This window comes from Danio aesculapii, chromosome 8, assembly GCF_903798145.1.
Source record: "Danio aesculapii chromosome 8, fDanAes4.1, whole genome shotgun sequence".
Taxonomy (NCBI): domain Eukaryota; kingdom Metazoa; phylum Chordata; class Actinopteri; order Cypriniformes; family Danionidae; genus Danio; species Danio aesculapii.
This window is the reverse complement of record NC_079442.1, coordinates 13150533-13170532: the sequence shown is the minus strand read 5'-3', so window position 1 is coordinate 13170532 and position 20000 is coordinate 13150533. Positions and strand designations below refer to the sequence as shown.

At 34.5% G+C, this 20000-nt stretch overlaps 1 protein-coding gene across 1 annotated transcript in view; it reads left to right on the top strand.

Annotated features, from left to right (window-relative positions):
- The window catches only part of mtor (mechanistic target of rapamycin kinase), a 269916-nt gene that overhangs the window by 121631 nt on the left and 128285 nt on the right, over positions 1-20000 (top strand). Inside the window, exons 29-30 of the mRNA XM_056463247.1 lie at positions 13398-13473; positions 18416-18555. Coding sequence (XP_056319222.1) covers positions 13398-13473; positions 18416-18555 — 216 coding nt within the window. The remainder of the gene's footprint in view (positions 1-13397; positions 13474-18415; positions 18556-20000) is intronic.

Sequence of the window (20000 nt, the reverse complement as noted above, 5' to 3'; positions counted from 1 at the left end):
GTACTGTCGTCTAATTGTAGTCCGTACGCTTTTGATAACGAAAGTAATCAACAATATCTATCAACATAACTGAATATATCTATCAATATCTATCAACAAACAGCATCACCTGACCTCTCGTCCCATGATTTTGTCACCAAAACAGTTCAGACTACAAATGGATTACATTTGCAGACATACAGTGGACTGTTTGAACAGGCTGTGGATTAAAGCTAATTATATTGTAAATAGTGTACAATTTCTTACACGGACCCATCATTTCGCTTCACAAGACCTCAGTGAATCATCAGGAGCCATGGCTAATGATTTTGATTTATTTGTATGTTTAGGTTTAACTCCTGGATGCAACCAGTGAAACAGTTCAAACTAGCTACAACCAATGCTATCATACAATTGCGCTATATTATTCTAAAAACCCATTTGCTGCCATTATATAAATGACCAAGACCACAGATTCAGCTCAAAATCTTCTTCTGAAGAAGACAAGTCACCTACATCTTGAATGATTTGTGGGTGGATAAACTAACAGGGAGTTTTTATTTTTTGGTGAACTATCCCTTTAATGATTATTTTAGCTTCGAGTGGTGTGTGTAAGGAATTGGAAGTGAGCAGATTATTGTTTTTAAATCAAACAAAACCATCTTCTTGTAAAAAAATAAGTATAGAAATATCATAATCGATCGAAAATCAATTTCTCGAACGAACAAAGAACAAAACCAGGCCTGCATGCAGATAGTGTGAGCAGATGTCCATGGACAGATCTAGTGATGAAAATTATGTCATGGGAATGACTGAAGGCTTTACTGCTTACATCTGGTGTCTTATGCAACCCATTCTGATTTCTTACTAAGGGATAAATGGATGATTTGTGATCTGTTTGGATCCCTATGCAGTGTAAATAGAGAGCCAATGTAGTGCAATAATGTAATGCAGAAACTCCTGCATGCAACCAGTGACACAGTTCAAACTAGCTACAACCAATGCTATCATACAATTGTGCTATATTATTCATGCCATCTAGAAAAGTAATTTTTTTTTTTTGTTTTTTACTTACTGCTTTAGTGTAATTTTTTGTATTTAAAATATATTTCAGGGTATCTGTGAGGTCTTAAATTTCAAAAACAAAATTTTAGGCCTTAAAGCCCTTAAATTCACTGAAATATTGTGTTGTACGTCTTTAATCGTTTTAAACAGTACTTCATTTTTCTTTGGCTATGTAAACCTACCCAATCGGGACAACATCCATCCAATCACCACCAATCCATGTCAATAAATCTTTCAACATAAATGTTAAGTTTTACTCCATTTATCAATATGGTTTAATTGTCTTTCTTCCAGTAATATTTGATAAAACGTTCTCAAAAAGTTATGTATTTATGTCTACCTGATAAGTACACTGACCTGAACAGACTGCTGTACATACTGTAAATTTAGTTTATTATAGTTTTTAAAATGTGTCTTTTTTTTCAAAGAAAAGTTAAAGTGGCAAAAAAATAACTACATTTGATTAGATTTTTTGTTTGTTTGATGGGGCAAATAAGAATCTTTTTTACTGCCTCAACTAGACTATTAAAACAAATTCTTAGCATTTAGACCTGTGTAAGTCTGAAATTTATTTCATAATGGTCTTAAAAAGTCTTAAATTTGACTTTGTGAAACCCGCAGAAAGCCTGTATTAGTGTTTCTTCAAAGATCCATATATGTGTTGACTAAATCCTATTTTTATATAAATAAATCAAGCCAAAAAACATCTCTTTTTGAGCGTGTTCAAAATCAATCATACCCTATTTCCAATCACAGAAAGAAAACAAATACATATAATTATTTATTTTATGAAAGTGCATTTGGTTTTTTTCACTCCAGTGATAATAATCACTTATTGCCAAGTTGGACTGCAAAGGAAAATTAGAGATATTTTGGTCATATTGTCAACCAAGAAGGAGTTTAAACAAGTATCGGCTATAATGTCCATCCATGATGCTTAATTCGTCTAGTTAGCAAGCCTAAGGTGGTGGGAAGGGAGGAAAAAGATTGTTTTATTAAATTCATATCAGAAGTGCCAGCAGTTTAGTGTTTACGAGGTCCACCATTTACTGTTGCGCTCAAAAACAACAGCAGATTTTGATTTGTAGTCATCAAACAGCAGCACGGAATAGATCTAGAACTGAAGGCCCTGCACAATGAATGCAACAGGAGATGCTGTTAACTACATATTATCAAGTATAAGTGTTTACGATTCCAGCAGAACTGACAAATACCTCATAATTAAGCTTTTATGTTTGTGTGTGCGTTTGACTGTTGTTCGTGTTTGCTTTTGCCCCCCAAAAAGAATCAAACATTTCACAAATAGTGAGTCCCAAACAACCCAGAGAAGGCTATTACAGAGTTTAAGAGCCAGATGTGATTGTATTTATAAAGGCAACATGGCATCTACCTCGCATCACTTCATAAAAATATACTCTAGAGCAGTGGTTTCCAACCTTTTTGCCTGTGACCCCCTTTTCCCCCGGAAAATATTGTAAGGCCCCCCTCCACATTTATTGATATTATCACTCATATAAGTTTGCAGTAGGTATATCAAAAAAAAGATTGTTTTCAAACAAACGATATGTTTATTACTATATCTAGATATGTTTATGCACAAATAAAAACCTAATGTAAAATATAGAAGTTGTCTGTAAATGTCTTATTAATTTGGACGACCTTCTGCATTCGTTAACAAGAACTTTGGTGCAGATAATGCACTGTGGCCGGGTCAGGGACTCTTTGCCTTGAGAAAATTAAATAAAGCCATAGTTCAGGTCGGCGCCAATAGCCTAGTGGTTAGTGCATCGACATATAGCACCCAGGTGCTCGCGGTGACCTGAGTTCGATTCCCGGCTCGGGGTCCTTTGCCGATCCTTCCCCACTCTCTGCTCCCCACACTTTGCTGTCTTTTAATCTCCGCTGTCCTGTCATTAAAGGTGAAATCTCCTTAAAAAACATAGTTCAGGTAACTATCTTGGTGCTTGGCGTTGTGACCCGAAATGTTTGGAGCTTCTTCACCTGGGTCCAGTATGCTTGGGACATTACTATTAGCTGCTGAAGGCGAATCAGTGAGTCTTTTTGTGGAGGATGAATTACACATTTTTGGTCAGCCAGGGGATAAATTGAACCAAAGGCAACATGATCATTCTCCTAATTGTCCACTGCAAATTTTTTTTAATAAGGACGCGACCCCCCCACAGAGCTCGTTAAGGCCCCATTGTTGGCCGGGACCCCCCTGTTGGGATCTGCTGCTTTAGAGGTCTTAAATGCATTTTTTAAATAAAATTTTGCATCCTGAATTGCATTTGTCATAGTTAAACTGTTTCTCAAAGCAGATTAAATGCTAGGCCACCACTGTATCAATGGACTTGGTGATGGAGCGGGTGATGCTGGGTTCTTTTTCTGCACAGAGTACATTTTTTTTATCTGCAGGCACACAGAGCACTCTGTCAAAAACATGACGGATTTACAGTTTACATTAAAATTATTAGCCTTTCTGTGAATTTTTGAACTTTCCAAATATTTACCAAATTGTTTATCAGAGCAAGTAATTTTTCACAGTATTACCTATAATATTATTTCTTCTGAAGAAAGTCTTATTTGTTTTATTTCAGCTAGAATAAAATCAGTTTTTATTTTTTTTAAACATTTTATGGTCAATATTATTAGCCCCTTAAACAATATTTTTTCCGATTGTCTACAGAACAAACCATCATTATTCAATGACTTGCTTAATTATCCCAACTTGCCTAGTTATTAACCTAATCAAGCCTTTAAATTTCACTTTAAACTGAATACTAACTGAACTGAATACACTTTAAACTATAAATATCTAGTAAAATACCATGTAGTGTCATCATGAAAAAAGATAAAAGAAATCAGTTATTATAAATTACTTATTAAAACTATTATGTTTGGAAAAAATTGGGGGCAAAATATACAGGGGGGGCTAATGCGGTAATTCCGAAGGGCTAATAATTCTGACTTCAACTGTATATTGTGAATAAATAACTTGCAAAACACTCACTCCCAATTAGAACACAATTTAAAAAAAAGGCAAAAACACATTTGGTGTGATCAGGGCCTTACATAATATTATATAACACAATCTCACTTCTTTCAGGGGTGTTTGTGGTCAAACCACTGGGAGGGCCACTAGCACTTTGTGCCAGAAATAGCACATGTTGGAAAAATGCCACTATTGCACTGTAAGCAATCAAATGGAAACTGTTGTCTGTGCTGCATGTCAGACCTTTCATGAATATTACTAGAGGAATGAAGTGATTGGCAAGAAGTTTTGGGTCCACCCTACTTCAATTATATAATCGCAACTGACCCTGAGCTGAATGGGGAAAGAGTCACGTGCCACGAGAGGAGAAAACTGGAAACATTTAAACATTTGGACATCTGGATTGTTTTCATTCATTGCACTGTGGGTTGGTTAACCATATTTTTCTGCTTCTGAAAGCTTGGATTTTTCAAGAAAGTTCATAACATCCGGAGTGTTTCATCATTCTTAGGCTAAAGGTGAACATGGCAGTGAGTTTTACCATAATCTGACCACTAATTCTGGTAGATTTAATATAGTCGAAATGATGGATAGCTACTGCTACTGCTGAACATACTGTATACAGTATAAAGGAAAGTTCTGTGGCAGATCTGGTTCTGGTGTAGTCCTGGGTCAGACTGTGTGATCTGTAGCCCCAGCACCCCCCAACAACCCCCCTACCCTCCACCCCCCACAAAAAAAATATATATATATACTATGAGAACAGTATTCTCTAGTCTGGTAAAACAAAGGTTCAACTGTGTGTCTTTAATCCCAAGGATCATGTCTGGAGGAAACCAGGCACAGCTTATCAGGCACAGAACTTCGAAACACAGGAGGTGTTCTTAATGGAAAAATATGAGTCAGAGACCTCTCGTCATTGCTACATTAAACAAGATGATGGAAGAAAAACATTACAGGTTATTAAAGAAATCCTCATATACTAGAAACCATTACAACGAGCTGTCTATTAAGACGTTGCATTAAACATGAAATCATGAAGTAGAAGAACTACAGTAATGGTTATTTATAACAGAACAATGTATCACAGAGTAAATACCATGCGAAAATGAGTGCCGTGACAAGCAGCATTGAGTAGATTGTGTCATAGTTGCCGACCTTTTCATCAGTTAAACACTGGAGGTTTTTGGATACCAGAAAATAGACTTTATTCCAAAATAAAGCTGAGATGTCTAAAAACAGCCCTTCAGGACAACCTGAAGTCTCCCCTAAACAATCTGAAGTGTTTTGTCACCATCATCCTGCTTTTATACATGCAGTTTCACCTTTGTGTGTTCTTGCTCCGCACATATATGGTCCTGTGTTATGTATATGTTATTTTTTTGGCTCTCTGCCAGCTTGCTCAGGTCAACGTAAGCAACTGTTTTGACACCAGTGATGTACCTTCATAGATGCAATTTATGCAAAAGAACTAAGGGATCTATTTTGCCGATCCATGGACAAAGCGCAGGGCGCAAACACATTAAGGGCGTGTCAGAATCCACTTTTGCTAATATAAGGACGGAAAAATCCGCTTTTCGCCGTGGCTCATGGTCTAAAAGGGTTGAGCTTATTTTCTTAATGAGTTATAGGTGTGTTTTGAGAATAAACCAATCTCATCTCCCATTCCCTTTAAGAGTCAGATGCGTCGCGCCATAGCGCATTTGCTATGGCAGACTTTGTAAGTGGAAAAACTGAGCGTTTCACTAACAAGAAAACAGTTAAACAGAGCATCTACAGCATGAGAATGAGAGATGAGCCTCCTCCTTATTTTTTATTTTCTCTTTCACTCTCGTGGATAGAGAAACCTTGTACCACAGACATCAATTAGACTATAAATAATTAATTTTGTTTGTTAAGCGCAAAGATTTGTTTCAAAACTATTTCTAAATTCAGTTCTAATTTCCACCAAACGAATAAATGAACAATAATAACGAAGTGTGTTCAAAAAACGGAGTTACACATGCTATGCCCCATATGGTCTAAAACCTGACAGCTGTACAAATCTAAGCTTGTTTTTAATAAAACAAATATAAATATGCATATAATAAATAATACTGCTAATAATAATAATAACATTATACAAATTGTCATGAATAAACTGAAAAAGCCCCCCGAGATGAAGGCATGAAAGTATGGTTTTTATATTTATGTAGGCTAGAAAATAATATGTTTTAGAATATTTAAATAATTTATATTTATATCCTATATTTATCCTTATTATATCATATTTATATACTTAATATTTTAATTCTTTTTCATTTGTAAAGATAGTTGCATATTGCTGTACATCCTGTGTGTATTAAGCAGTGTGTAAGCGAGGCGCACGACTAACGAGCTCTGCGCTGGACAATAGACCAGCTTTGTTCTGGTCTACAGAACTGTCCATTATAGTTTCTCAAAATAGCAACGCGCCAGCAATGCACCTTCCTTTTTAGATCAGAACGCCTATGGGCGCACATATGAGCGCAAATGCATTTGCTATTTAAACAGCGTGTCGCAAAACGTCAAAACGACTCTTGCGCCAAGCTGAAACTAGCAAACAACAATTGCGTCGCAACTTGCACCGGGTGTGTGATAGGGCCCCTAAGTGTTTACATGATGGTACATTACCTTGATAATATGTTACTCACTCTCCTGAATACCTTTTACACATATGAATACCTTTTACACTTATAGATTCATATGATTATTTAACATATATAATCAGTGCTTTACATATTCAGTTATTTTACATAATCAGTCATTCTTCAGCATAGCCTTCTCCTAGTGTTGTTCCTGTGCAGGCTTCTCATCTTACACAAACCCAGTTTAGCCTGCCTCATGTTTACTGCACACTACTACATACTTTTTGAAAATATAAACATAGAGAATACTTCACACTGAGAGGAATAAAAATCGTATTCATATGTTAATAAAAAGCATGTAAGGATGTCGCCAGAGTGGATTTTTGGTTTCTTTTTTGTGCATCCCAGCCACTAGCTCCCCATCTGAAAAAAATGTAGCATAGGGGGTCATATAGTCATACAACTTCACAATTTGTAATATGTATTTGAACAATGATGGCTGGTTTCTTTACTTTAATGCTCAGATTTGATTATCATAACTTGTTTTGTTTACAGTTTGAGGTTTTCTGTATTATTATTATTGACATTTTACAGATGTTGATCTACCTTAAAGTTTGCTTTGATTGTTCAAGGTTTACACTTTACCATTGCACACACTTTGTAACATTTTATTTATCAAGTTTAAGAGTCTCTTTAACACTTATATTTATTTTATTATAAGACATAAGTTAGCATATATTTATGTCCATTTTTTGTTTTTGTCTATTAAAACTATCTGCCTTAGTAATGTTGGTCAATTAAAATAAAGTGATTAAATAAATTAAAAAAATCCCTAAAGGGATTGTAAAAAAAAATCATAATTATTGATACAGAATGATATGAAACATGATATTATGATAATATTTTTGCTGTATCTGCAATGCTATGTTTGATATAAAAACAGATTCAGTGTTAAGGATAATTTACCAAACAAGTTCAACATTGAGAGACTTTAGAAGATTGATGTTGCAGTGAGTACATCATTGAAATGTACTTCATGTGAGTTGACATTAATAACAGCCAAATTTTTAATCATTCGCATGAGCCGTTTTGATATTAAAGTTTAAAAAGAAGACAGTAGCCAAGAGCCGAGCACTGACAAACTAAAACATCTTGGAATCAAATGAAAGCTTTTCAGAAAGCAGCCAAATCCTCCAATTTTTCTTTGAAAGTCATCTTGGTAGTAGCCTGGGGACTTTTAAACATGAGTTTGTTTCCTGGCAAATACAAAACACCACTACCTTTCCAAATCATTACTACAGTTGATGTGTTTAGACAGTCTTTATCCGCAACATTGAACAGCAACAAGGAATTTTTGTTGTTGAAGGTTCTTAATTAATCTTGTTTTTTGTTTGCCATGGCATTTTCTGAAGCTTTTAGGCACTGAAACACTGTCAATTTCAGCAGCTCCTGTACTGTATTGTTGACACACCATACACTATGCATTTATAGACCATTTTTATAGGTCCTAATGCATTTCCTGTTTTATATTTTTAATTTCTGAAGATCCAAAAGGGTCCACATATTGATATATTTTTTTATGACAGCTGCGTTAACATTTGTTATGACAGAATCACCAATTGTTACAGTTCTGAAAAGGGTCAAGCAGGAACTGTTCATGGACCAACGATATTGCCATATTGAAATGGTCTATACACTCAACCACGTAGTGTTGAGGGTTTTTTTTTTTTTACTAAATGAAAATTTAAAGTTTTTACCAGTGAACATTTAACAGTTGCCAAGATGGTGAAATAAATGACCAACCTACCAATTAGTACCAGTCATGAGTACAACCACATTCACCATCGGGAGGTGGCAATCATTTCCACAAAGCAAAATAATAAAAGTAATCCAACTTCAGCGCCCAACAGGTTCTTCGCTTCCGAAATATGAGCTGCAAGCATTGAATCTATGAAATGTTCAACATTCCAAACTTCTTTTTATCGGTTGAATAAGTGCATCATTGAGGTATTTAAAGTGCACTTATTCATTTTCACATTTTAAGTGTACAATACTTGCCCTATTTATACTACAAAATGGCGTAGAACAGTGCGCAAGTATTTGAGATGCACCTTATGCTTTTCCTTCAAATTTATCAACGTCATTAATTATGACTATTATGACACTAGCTGTTTGTCCAAAGATGCGAAAAAAATTTATCACATAAAAGATTTGCAAATGAAGCAGCTTTTCCTTCCAATGAGTCAATGAGAATAAAATTGGCAGCCAATATCTAAAAGAAAAACAGAATTTGCTTATATATAACACACAATCACCGGTCACTTTATTATTATCAGCCAATCACATGACAGCAACGCAATGCATTTAAGCATGTAGACATGGTCAAGACGATCTGCTGCAGCTCAAACCGAGCATCAGAATGGGAAAGAAAGGTGATTTAAGTGACTTTGAACGTGGCAAGGTTGTTGCTGCCAGACGGGCTGGTCTGATTATTTCAGAAACTGTTGATCTACTGGGATTTTCACGCACAACCATCTCTAGGGTTTACAGAGAATGGTCCAAAAAAGAGAAAATATCTAGTGAGTGGCAGTTCTTGATGCCAGAGGTCAGAGGTGTATGGTCAGACTGGTTCCAGTTGATAGAAAGGTAATAGTAACTCAATTAACCACTTGTTACAACCAAGATATGCAGAAGAGCATCTCTGAACACACAACACATCCAACCTTAAGGTGGATGGGCTACAGCAGCAGCAGACCACACCGGTTGCCGCTCCTGTCAGCTAAGAACAGGAAACTGAGGCTACAATTTGCACAGACTCACCAAAATTTGTCAATAGAAGATTGGAAAAACGTTGCCTGGTCTGATGAGTCTCGATTTCTGCTGCGACCTTCAGATGGTAGGGTTAGAATTTGGCATCAACAACATGAAAGCATGGATCCGTCCAGCCTTGTATCAACGGTTCAGGCTGCTAGTGGTGTAATGGTGTGGGGGATGTTTTCTTGGCACACTTTGGGCCCATTAGTACCAATTGAGCATTGTGTCAAGGCCACAGCCTACCTGAGTATTGTTGCTGACCATGTTCATCTCTTTATGATGGCTACTTCCAGCAGGATAATGCACCATGTCGTAAAGCGCCAATCATCTCAGACTGGTTTCTTGAACATGACAATGAGTTCACTGTACTCAAATGGCCTCCACAGTCACCAGACTCGATCCAAAAAAGCACCTTTGGGATGTGGTGGAATGGGAGATTCACATCATGGATATCCAGCAGACAAATCTGCAGCAACTGCATGATGCTATCATGTCAATATGGACTAAAATCTCTGAGGAATATTTCCAGTACCTTGTTTATTCTGTGCCACAGAGAATTAAGTCAGTTCTGAAGGTAAAAGGTGGCCCAACCCGGTACTAGTAAGGTGTACTGTATATATATATATATATATATATATATATATATATATATATATATATATATATATATATATATATATATATATATATATATATATATATATATATACACATACAGTATATTGCTTATATTTTTCTTATTTAATAAATATTGTTCTAATATTGTTTTCACGTAAGCCAATTGCACTAGGCACTTTTTGCATAATAAGCACAATTTTAAGAACTACTATACATTGTTTACCTCTGTTTACATTACTCCACAATCAGTATACATTTATAGATATTTAAATATTTACATTTTATAGTTATACCTCTGTCACTTCTGTGTATATATGTGTATTTATGTGTGTCTTGTATGATGTGTATGTTATTTGTATGACTTCACGGTGGACGGCAAAGTAAGAATTTTGTTGTACAGGGAAACGTGTTTGCTTATTGTGCACATGACAATAAACAAATTCAATTGAAAAGAATTTGCTAACACGCAGTGAATTTGTGGTGGCTTTTGGAGGCGTGAGATGCTCTTTGGGAGCGCAGACAGTCAAGACCACTTTGATGATGGATTTTTTTTGCCTAGTCATTTTAGGATGACCAAAACAACAATGCAGATGTTTTACATTATGGTATGGACCACTGGTTTGTCCATTAATATTGTCCCATCGCATCCATTTTTATCATCCAATGATCTGTTAAAACAAAATCACATGACTTTTTGATGCACATGCTGGAATTTATTCTGTAAAATGTGTTTTCATTATAGTTTATGCTCATTTTTTCTTACTAGATAAAAAAAGTATTCAACTAAGTTATTTTATGAGCATTCTCAAAATGTATTCGAATCTTGGGATTTTGCATTTCTTTATGCAATATTACAAAATGTGCATAAAAATAGGTGGATGGAAACAGCTATTAAAGTGTGTCATACTGTACATTTCACTGTACACATTACAATTCATAAGATGTAAGCACATTCTTTCTTACTTGTTTTTTCCACTTTTTTAAATGCCTTAGAACGTTTAGTCTGAGCTCACCTAGTAAGTATGTTGCCCCAAGGGCCTTTAAAAAGCAGGAAAGAGACACCAATTTTGGCTTATGAGCAGAAGTGCAAATGTTCCATTGAGGGTTCTCTTTCGGTCATTGCAAGTCACACATGCTTTTCTTACATTTGAAGGCTGAAGGAGGCTTATTTCTTGTACCAAATACAGTCATATGTCTAATGAGAATTCTGATTTGACCTTTCTTCACCTGCAAAAACAAAAAAATTGTCATATTTTTCCTTTTTTATTTACATTTGCATTTGCTCATTTTGAAGACATATTTATCCAAAGCAACTTTTTTATTTTATTTTATTTTATTTTGTTTTATTTTGTTTTATTTTATTTTATTTTATTTTATTTTATTTTATTTTATTTTATTTTATTTTATTTTATTTTATTCATTTTATTTTGGGCTTAGTCCCTTTATTAATCTGGGGTCACTACAGCGGAATGAGCCGCCAACCTATCCAGCATATGTTTTACACAGCAGATGCCCTTTCAGCTGCAACCCGTCACTGGGAAGCACTTATTTATTTATTTTCATTCATTCATTCATTTTCTTTTTCGGCTTAGTCCCTTTATTAATCCGGGGTCGCCACAGTGGAGGGAACCGGCAACTTATCCAGCACATGTTTTACGCAGCGGATGCCTATTAATATATTTTAGTATAATATAATAATATAATATAATATAATATAATATAATATAATAATATAATATAATATAATATAATATAATATAATATAATATAATATAATATAATATAATATAATATAATATAATATATTTTAATATAATATAATATAACAATAATAATATAATATAATATAATAATAATAATAATATAATAATATATTTTAATATAATATAATATCTTGTTGTATGATTACAGTATGCACAGTTCTTGTTAAATGCTTTACACCTAATAGTAATGTTTAAATTCGATTTTTTTTTTTAAACGATTTTTTTCTTAATTTATCAAAATTATTCAATTTAATGTGTATTCAGTTTATTATCACCATATTTCTGTGTTGAACTGTCCTTTCACTGGCCTACTTTTCACAGCAGTTGATTTTACAATAACATTTGTCAGTCTATCTTCTTTTGTAATCAAGATGTTTTTGTATTCCTGCATGTTTTTTTAAAGTTAAAAATGTTGGTCCGGTTGCATATTGTCAACAATGGAATAAAACACATGTGTACCCAAAGAGCACTCGGCTGATTATCCCGCAAAGTTTCATAGGGTCAGTAATGTCATAATGGCTTTTTCTTTCTTGTGGTTACATAAATGTTTTTGATTGATATTACAAATATTATTGCGTTAGTAATTAGTTATGTATGAGTATTTTGGTTTGAATTCAAGGCATCATTTTGCGCTCTCTGGGATTCCCTTATCCTTGTAAAAGCAGCTGTATTGTAGTCTGGCAGTCATGGAAAACTTCAGACGGGTTACACACAAGTGCTTCCAGATGGGATGTTTTTTTTTTTTTTGAATTGTCATTAGAAGGATCATAAAAATAACAGTAAAATAGCTGACAGATCATTTATTGTGAAAATTTACTGGCTAATTGCTCATCTACTTGGCGATGTTAGTGGTTTTACGTTACAAGCTTGCGTTTCCTTACTGGTTTTCAGAAACCAAAATGTCATTGATGAACTTTAGAGTTACACTGTAGACTATACAAATGCCTCAAGGTCTTTGAATAGAAATATAATCTACTGTAGAAATGTACTTTATTACTGTATATTGACAGTTATATAGTGCTCAACATATTTGAGTACGCCATATTTTGTTAATGAATATTTTAATCCATTTCTCAGTGAATAGGTTATATATGTTGGTACATTTAAACAAAACAGATTTATTAAACAAATATATTTATTAAAGTAATATTTTTGTCACCAAACATATTTAGAAATAGAAAGATACATTTAAATTCATGTGAAATATTGGAAAAAATATTACAAAAAATTACTAAATTGTATATATATTTTGTTTCTCTTCAGTTTAATAATTAATAATATTTTCCCTAACATATAGATTTGGGTGTACTAATTTTGGACCGTTATAATAATTTATTTTGTTAGATAAGCTCCAGATATGGCTTCAGTACTGACTAATCAAATGTATATGCACAAATATAATGTAAAGTCTCCTATTGAAAATATTAACTAAAATGAGAGATTTGTGAGGTGTTTTGAGCACTGTATATAATTGTTGTGTCCTTTTGGTTCATTTCTTTCTGTAAAGCACATAAAGTTGAGTGTTTTTGGACTAAACCGTTGCGTTCTTTTTTTCCCCAGCATCAATAATAAGCTCCAGCAGCCAGAGGCCGCATCAGGAGTGCTGGAGTACGCCATGAAACACTTTGGAGAATTGGTAAGAGATTTAAACCCTCATAAGTGGCCTTCCACATGTCACATCTAAAAATCTGTAAAGAGAATATGGTTGTCAAAAGCATCGAGTTTGACACAGAAATTTTGAAAATGTCCGTTGCTGTTGAGCACGTTCTTAAACACAGCTGAATGGCCATTGTGTTCACATGCTCAACAGAATTCGCTATGATTGGCCGTGATTGTCATCAGTTCACCGCTGGTCATCGAGTGAAAATGGAGATGCACAGACATTGGAGCATTTCAAATCAGATCAGTCAGTCCATCCATGGATCGCTTGTATGTCAGCTCACAGACAGATCAGCTGATCAACGCGACTTTAAAACTAATGACTTTCACTACCAGGCAACACGGTGGCTTAGTGGTTAGCACTGTCGCCTCACAGCAAGAAGGTTGTAGGTTCGAGTCCCAGCTAGTTCAGTTGGCATTTCTGTGTGGACTGCATGTGTTTGCGTGGGTTTCCTCCGGGTGCTCTGGTTTCGCTCACAGTCCAAAGACATGCGCTATAGGTGAACTGATAAACTAAATTGGACGTAGTGTATGAGTGTGAATGAGTATGTATGGACATCCAGGTTTATTCACTAACCGCATCTGTTTAATGTTCATCATTTTTTATTATTATTATTTTATTTTTTCAGATTTATTTTGTGTTGTCACTTGTCACTTTATGTACACTGGAAGCTTCTGTAGCCAAAACAAATTCCTTGTGTGTGTGAAGCACACTTGGCAATAAAACCGATTCTGATTCTGATTCTGATTCTGATATTTCCGTGTACTGGGTTGCAGCTGGAATGGCATTTGCTGTGTAAAACATATGCTGGATAAGTTGGCGGTTCATTCCGCTGTGGCAACCCAGGATGAATAAAGGAAAATGAATGAATGAATGACCTTCACAACCAATCAGTTATTTCTGTTGAAGACATGAACATAATGGCCAATCAGTGGTGTTTTAGTGATAGGTACCGAACTCGATACTTTAGACAACACTAAAAGAGAAACTTAAACCCAAACCCTAGTTATATAGTGAGATTGTGCTGCTATAAGCCTGGTTTATACTCAACGTGTCCACTAGTTGACTAGTGACGTCATCGATATGTTTGCGGAGGTTCGCTTTGGGTGCGTGCGACATGATTTCGGCCGGTGGAGTGCATGATTTTTTTTGAGATGCCGCCGTGTTTGATTTGAGTTAAATATGAAACACTTTGAATAGATTTTGTCTGAAACAGGTACGACTGTACAGACTCTTTAAGATCCGTGATCATAGAGATAACCAGATCAATAATTCTTGGCTAGAAATTGCAACAGCCGTGAGAAAGGAGGAAAGTTTTTGTTAAAAGATTTGGAAAAACCTGAGAGATAAGTTTGTTAAAACCAAAAGAGGCCATGCAAAAGTGGAGACACAGGTACACAATTACAGAAATATGTTTTCCAACAGTCATAGGTTTTACACTGATGTTTATATTACAATTTTAAATTTAAAACAATTTAATAGTTACAAAACTATTATTAAGGAACAAATCATTTCTTTGATAACTAAAAAGGAATATTTTAACGTATCGGTTTACAGTAAACTGATGCCTAGTTTTTCTGGGTTTTACTGGTGATAATGGTCAGGAATGTTGGATCATTATTGCCTTTTTAGCATATAAGTAAGAAACTAGCCAGACAGTAATGTGTGAATTGTGGAGCGGGCTAAATTAAAAAAAAATCTGTATTTTTTACTAAGTGTGCTTTTTTTTTTTTGCTTTTATTCTTCCCATAATAAAGTATACTGTATATTTTCAAGAGCAACGCATATTCTCCTCTCATTAATATTTCAATAAACTTTAATTAGTAAAACTGTTCGAGATATACAACAAAAGCAAGTGATGCATCAAAGTTTGATAAAAAAAATCTTGAACAGTTATGAAAATCCGCATAATCATTAAAATAATTTACAAAAATGATTAGTTAAAGTCTTGAATGATTTGACGTAGTTCCAGAAACTTTCTACTTCTCTGTTTATCCGTCTGATTTTATGGTCAGTTTCTTTTGACCGCTCCTGTTGTTTTAAAGAATATCACAACGGCAAACGCAGCAAGTGTAAAAGCCTCGTTCGTTTCACGAGGTGCCCGTGCAGTCAGTGGAGGTGTGCGATACGGCACCAGGCGAAAGTATAAATCCAGCTTTACTAATCTCATATTATTCTCGATCACTTGTGAAGTACTCAATCCATATTTGCTCTGAAAAGTCTTTAGTTTTTTAAAGTTTTAAAGGTGCAGTATGTATGTTTGACACCCAGTGGTTGAACATGATATTGCATGCCTGGTTCAAAACACACGCAAGTGCAGGTTGCCAGATTGACAACATCAACAGGATTTAAGGCTGATTTAAGTCGTGTTCTAAATAAAAGCCGCGATGCGATAGAAGGAATATTTTCCATATTAAAAGGAGTTTTTGTCCTAACCAACACCTGAAATTTATGTTTCAGAAATGACTTATATGTCTTGCAGCTGAACAAAAGGATAAACTGACAATGATCATCTCATGTACACCTCATGTGATTTATTGAGTGTTTAATGCTAATAGTGGGAGTTTGAATGCCGCTTTACGTTACATATATTGCCATACTACTGAAAGCAGCAGCAGATAGTTCACCCCAGATCTTGTAAATAAAATAAACTTAAGAACTGTGACTCTAACACATATCAGTGATCCAGCATCTACATTTAATAATGTTAAAGAGGTTTAATATGTATCAATTAGATTATAAACCTTACCATTTTCACTGGGGTGCAGTAAGTGCACTATTCTGTGCTTCTGAATAACTGTATTTAAAGTTTCTGTCGTGTTTCGTCTGGTGCAAATAGCCAAATTATCACTGCAAATCCCATCACGTAGTGTGTTATTAATACTTGGGGTTACAATGTAACCTGCTCACCTAATGTTTTTACGTTCGTAATATTTGTATTATTTGCTAATTAATGATCACTTTATGTGGGACTCTGAATGTGTGTCTCATTTTGGAGTCTGCTACTTTCCACCGCATTCGGTCACGGACGCATACTCTGAGAGGCTTCATGGCTGAATGAATGAAATACGTGGTCTTCCATCAAGACAACCCGGGGTGCTGAAATATAATTGGTTAAACTGGTATTGGGAGGGTTAAAAACTAAAACAAAGACAGCCGTTCCAGCACATAACTCACATTTTAAAGCAGAATATGTGACTTCAGCATTGTTTTTCAGATAAATAAGAATGTCCACTTAGCATGTTTCTTAAATATCCTCAAACAAATTATGGTATTTTTATGCTTCAGAAGAGTCGAAAACTCACATACAGCACCTTTAAGACAAAGTTACAGCTTTGGAAAAAAAAAATGAGTGGTAGGAGGTGTGCCAGGGGTGGATCTGCTCAGTCAATAGTGCGTTCATTATTAGTAACTGACTAAAACCTCTCACATCCCTGTAAATAAAACAGGGGAACAACTTTGTAATCATAAACCTTTGATGCATACAATCACAGCAATGTGATAAGTCTAGGCTGGTTCCTGGAGCAAACAATCCCACCAATGTGGTTAGAGCTTTCAGTGCTTCATTGGTTAGCTGTTAAATTAAAATCTACCCTGCATCAATGGCTGCCGCCAAGCCAGATGAAGATTAAAAATCAAATCCTTAGGTTGCTGCCATTTTACTAGCAAAATAAAACATTTGTACTTCGTAAAATGCTTGCTGGTGTCTATAGAAAACAGATATAATGTTTATTTTACAACAGATTATTATAGATATTCATAATAGATACACACTGTTTATGTAACTAGAACAAATTCTCTATTCCTCTCCCAGTTAAACAGCCTCTTATTTTCATGTAGTGTAGGAGAGGTCGATGAATTCATGTGTTGTAAATCTAGCAGCTCTAATCTGTATCATTGGAATTAAACAGAATCATCTGTTAATATTGACATTATGGATGTAATTTTGAAAAAGGGACACTTTCTCCAGGGATGCATTAAACTAACCAATCACTAAAGCCTTGTTAAAGAGAAAATCTTAAAGCATTCAAATGTACAGTTATGTATGATGTAAATATGATGCAAAGCGAAGCATGACGAATGACGATTAACATATCCAGACTCAACAATCAGTTCATAAATTTAAACCATGTTAAGTGCACACGGTTTACATGTGAATTAGCTAAAAAATTGTGAAATTGGGCCACATTAAAATGGAAAGCCATTTTGAAAATGCTAAATAAAGATATTTCTTGAGTACAAAATCATCACATTAGACTGATTTCATAGCCTTTTGTCAGTTGCTTTTCTACACATACATTTTTTATTGAAGTTAGTGTATTGTCTATGGAAAAAACATGACTTTTTAGTCTGTAATTTGATATTTGTCATCTATTTTGTCTGCATTTGCAAAACTTTGAAAGGCTATATTTGTTGAGCAGTTCTTTCAATACAGCCGTCATTCATAATTCCGGCTTGTGAGTGTATTGCTCTTTTCGCTTTATGAGATTTGCATTCTCGTTCATCAAACCTCATCACAGCTTAAAAAAAACTAACTTTACTTTATAAAATATGACCTGGTGAAGTGTTTTTTCAAATGTTGCTGAGCCATCCGTTGCTGTGGCAGATGTTCACAATGGGCTCACTGCCAATTTTCAAACAAACTGTTGCTATTCCCTTCCATGAAATGTTGGAACAGCAAGTGATAGCCATCCATACTCAGCAGTCTGCATTCCCTTGAAAGTGATTGTCTTAGGTTGAAATCCTGAATTGTCAGGGCCGTGATGAATTTGTGGGAAACTAAATTTAGATTCTTGAGAAAGTCTTTTTCAACCCTCACCCTACTTTTTTTCAGTCCTTCAATTTTCTTTGAGAATGCCATAAAGTGTTTAAACTTTGATTCATTTCCGTCATCCTTTTGTGTTTTCATCTTCTACAGGAGATCCAGGCTACCTGGTATGAGAAACTTCATGAGTGGGAAGATGCTCTGGTTGCCTACGATAAAAAAATCGACATGAACAAAGATGATCCGGAGCTTATTTTGGGTCGCATGAGATGTCTGGAAGCGCTAGGTGAATGGTAAGCAAATCTTTTTATCAGTTTATACTTGTCACTTTTAAATTCATACATTTCAGTACTTTTTCAAATAGTTCTCAAGTGCTGTTTAACAGAAAGAAGATTTTTTAATATATAAGGGATAATGACTTTCCATGGTGTAATGACTGGCAGTCCATTTTCTTTTGAATATTTCATTTTTTATATTTATTATTTGTTTGAATATTTTTTAACTGTTTGTTAGGTTTTTTTGATATTGAGAATTATTTAAAAAAATATATCTTTAAATTGAATATATATATATATATATATATATATATATATATATATATATATATATAAATATACATATACATACACATGTATATATATATATATATATATATATATATATATATATATATATATATATATATATATATTCAATTTAAAGATATATTTTTTTAAATAATTCTCAATATCAAAAAAACCTAACAAACAGTTAAGAAATATTCAAACAAATAATAAATATAAAAAATGAAATATTCAAAAGAAAATGGACTGCCAGTCATTACACCATGGAAAGTCATTATCCCTGTGAAATATAATTCCGCTCAATATGGGGTCACAAAATGAGGTGAGAATATGATTGAGTGAGTAAAAACAGAGCTCAAGTGTGCCTTTGTGGAATCTGACAGTGCTCGATTTTTTTTTTTTTTCTTAACAGTTAAAAGGAAAATCATACTGATTCCTATAACATTTGTCATTTACTGGGAAGCATGAGGACGTGTTTATGTGGAGAGTGACTGGCATGAGGGCTCCCTTCCTGGATTTGTTGCAATCAGCAAAACTAGTATATTTACAGGAATGGAGACCGAAAAAAATAAAAAGAAGTGTTCTGTCATGTCCCGGCTATTCTGTTTCTATTTCACTTAGGGTTGTCTATGCTAATGAACGACAGATCGTTATTAATGGGCGGGACTTTCCCTCTCTGATGACAAGTACAAAGCGATAATATCAATCTAAATGTTTCAAAGATTATAAAATGGAAATGTAATTAATATATTTTACCATTAGAGGCTGGCTATGTTCAAACACTGTTGACATACAACTGTGTTAAAACCCCTTATAAAAGTTATTTTTTCATAATAAGCCCCCTTTAATGAGCATGTTACCTATTTAGAGCATTCCAAATTGCTCTTCCATGATCCATTTTTGGTATACTGTTGCCTTACACAGTGTCACAACAGCTACACTGCATACTACTACTCTGGAATATCATGGAATCTTAAAATGTCTGTTCCAGACAAAAAAGACAGGAAATGTTATATATTATTGGTACGAGTTATTGAATATCATTTTTTTAACATTGTTTCATGTGTTTTGCATATTATTATGTTAAGGCTATATTTCACTGCCATTTTATTCCTTTCCCACTTGTCAACCAGCAATTAATGCAGTCACCAGATTGAACCTGCTAAAATGCTGCT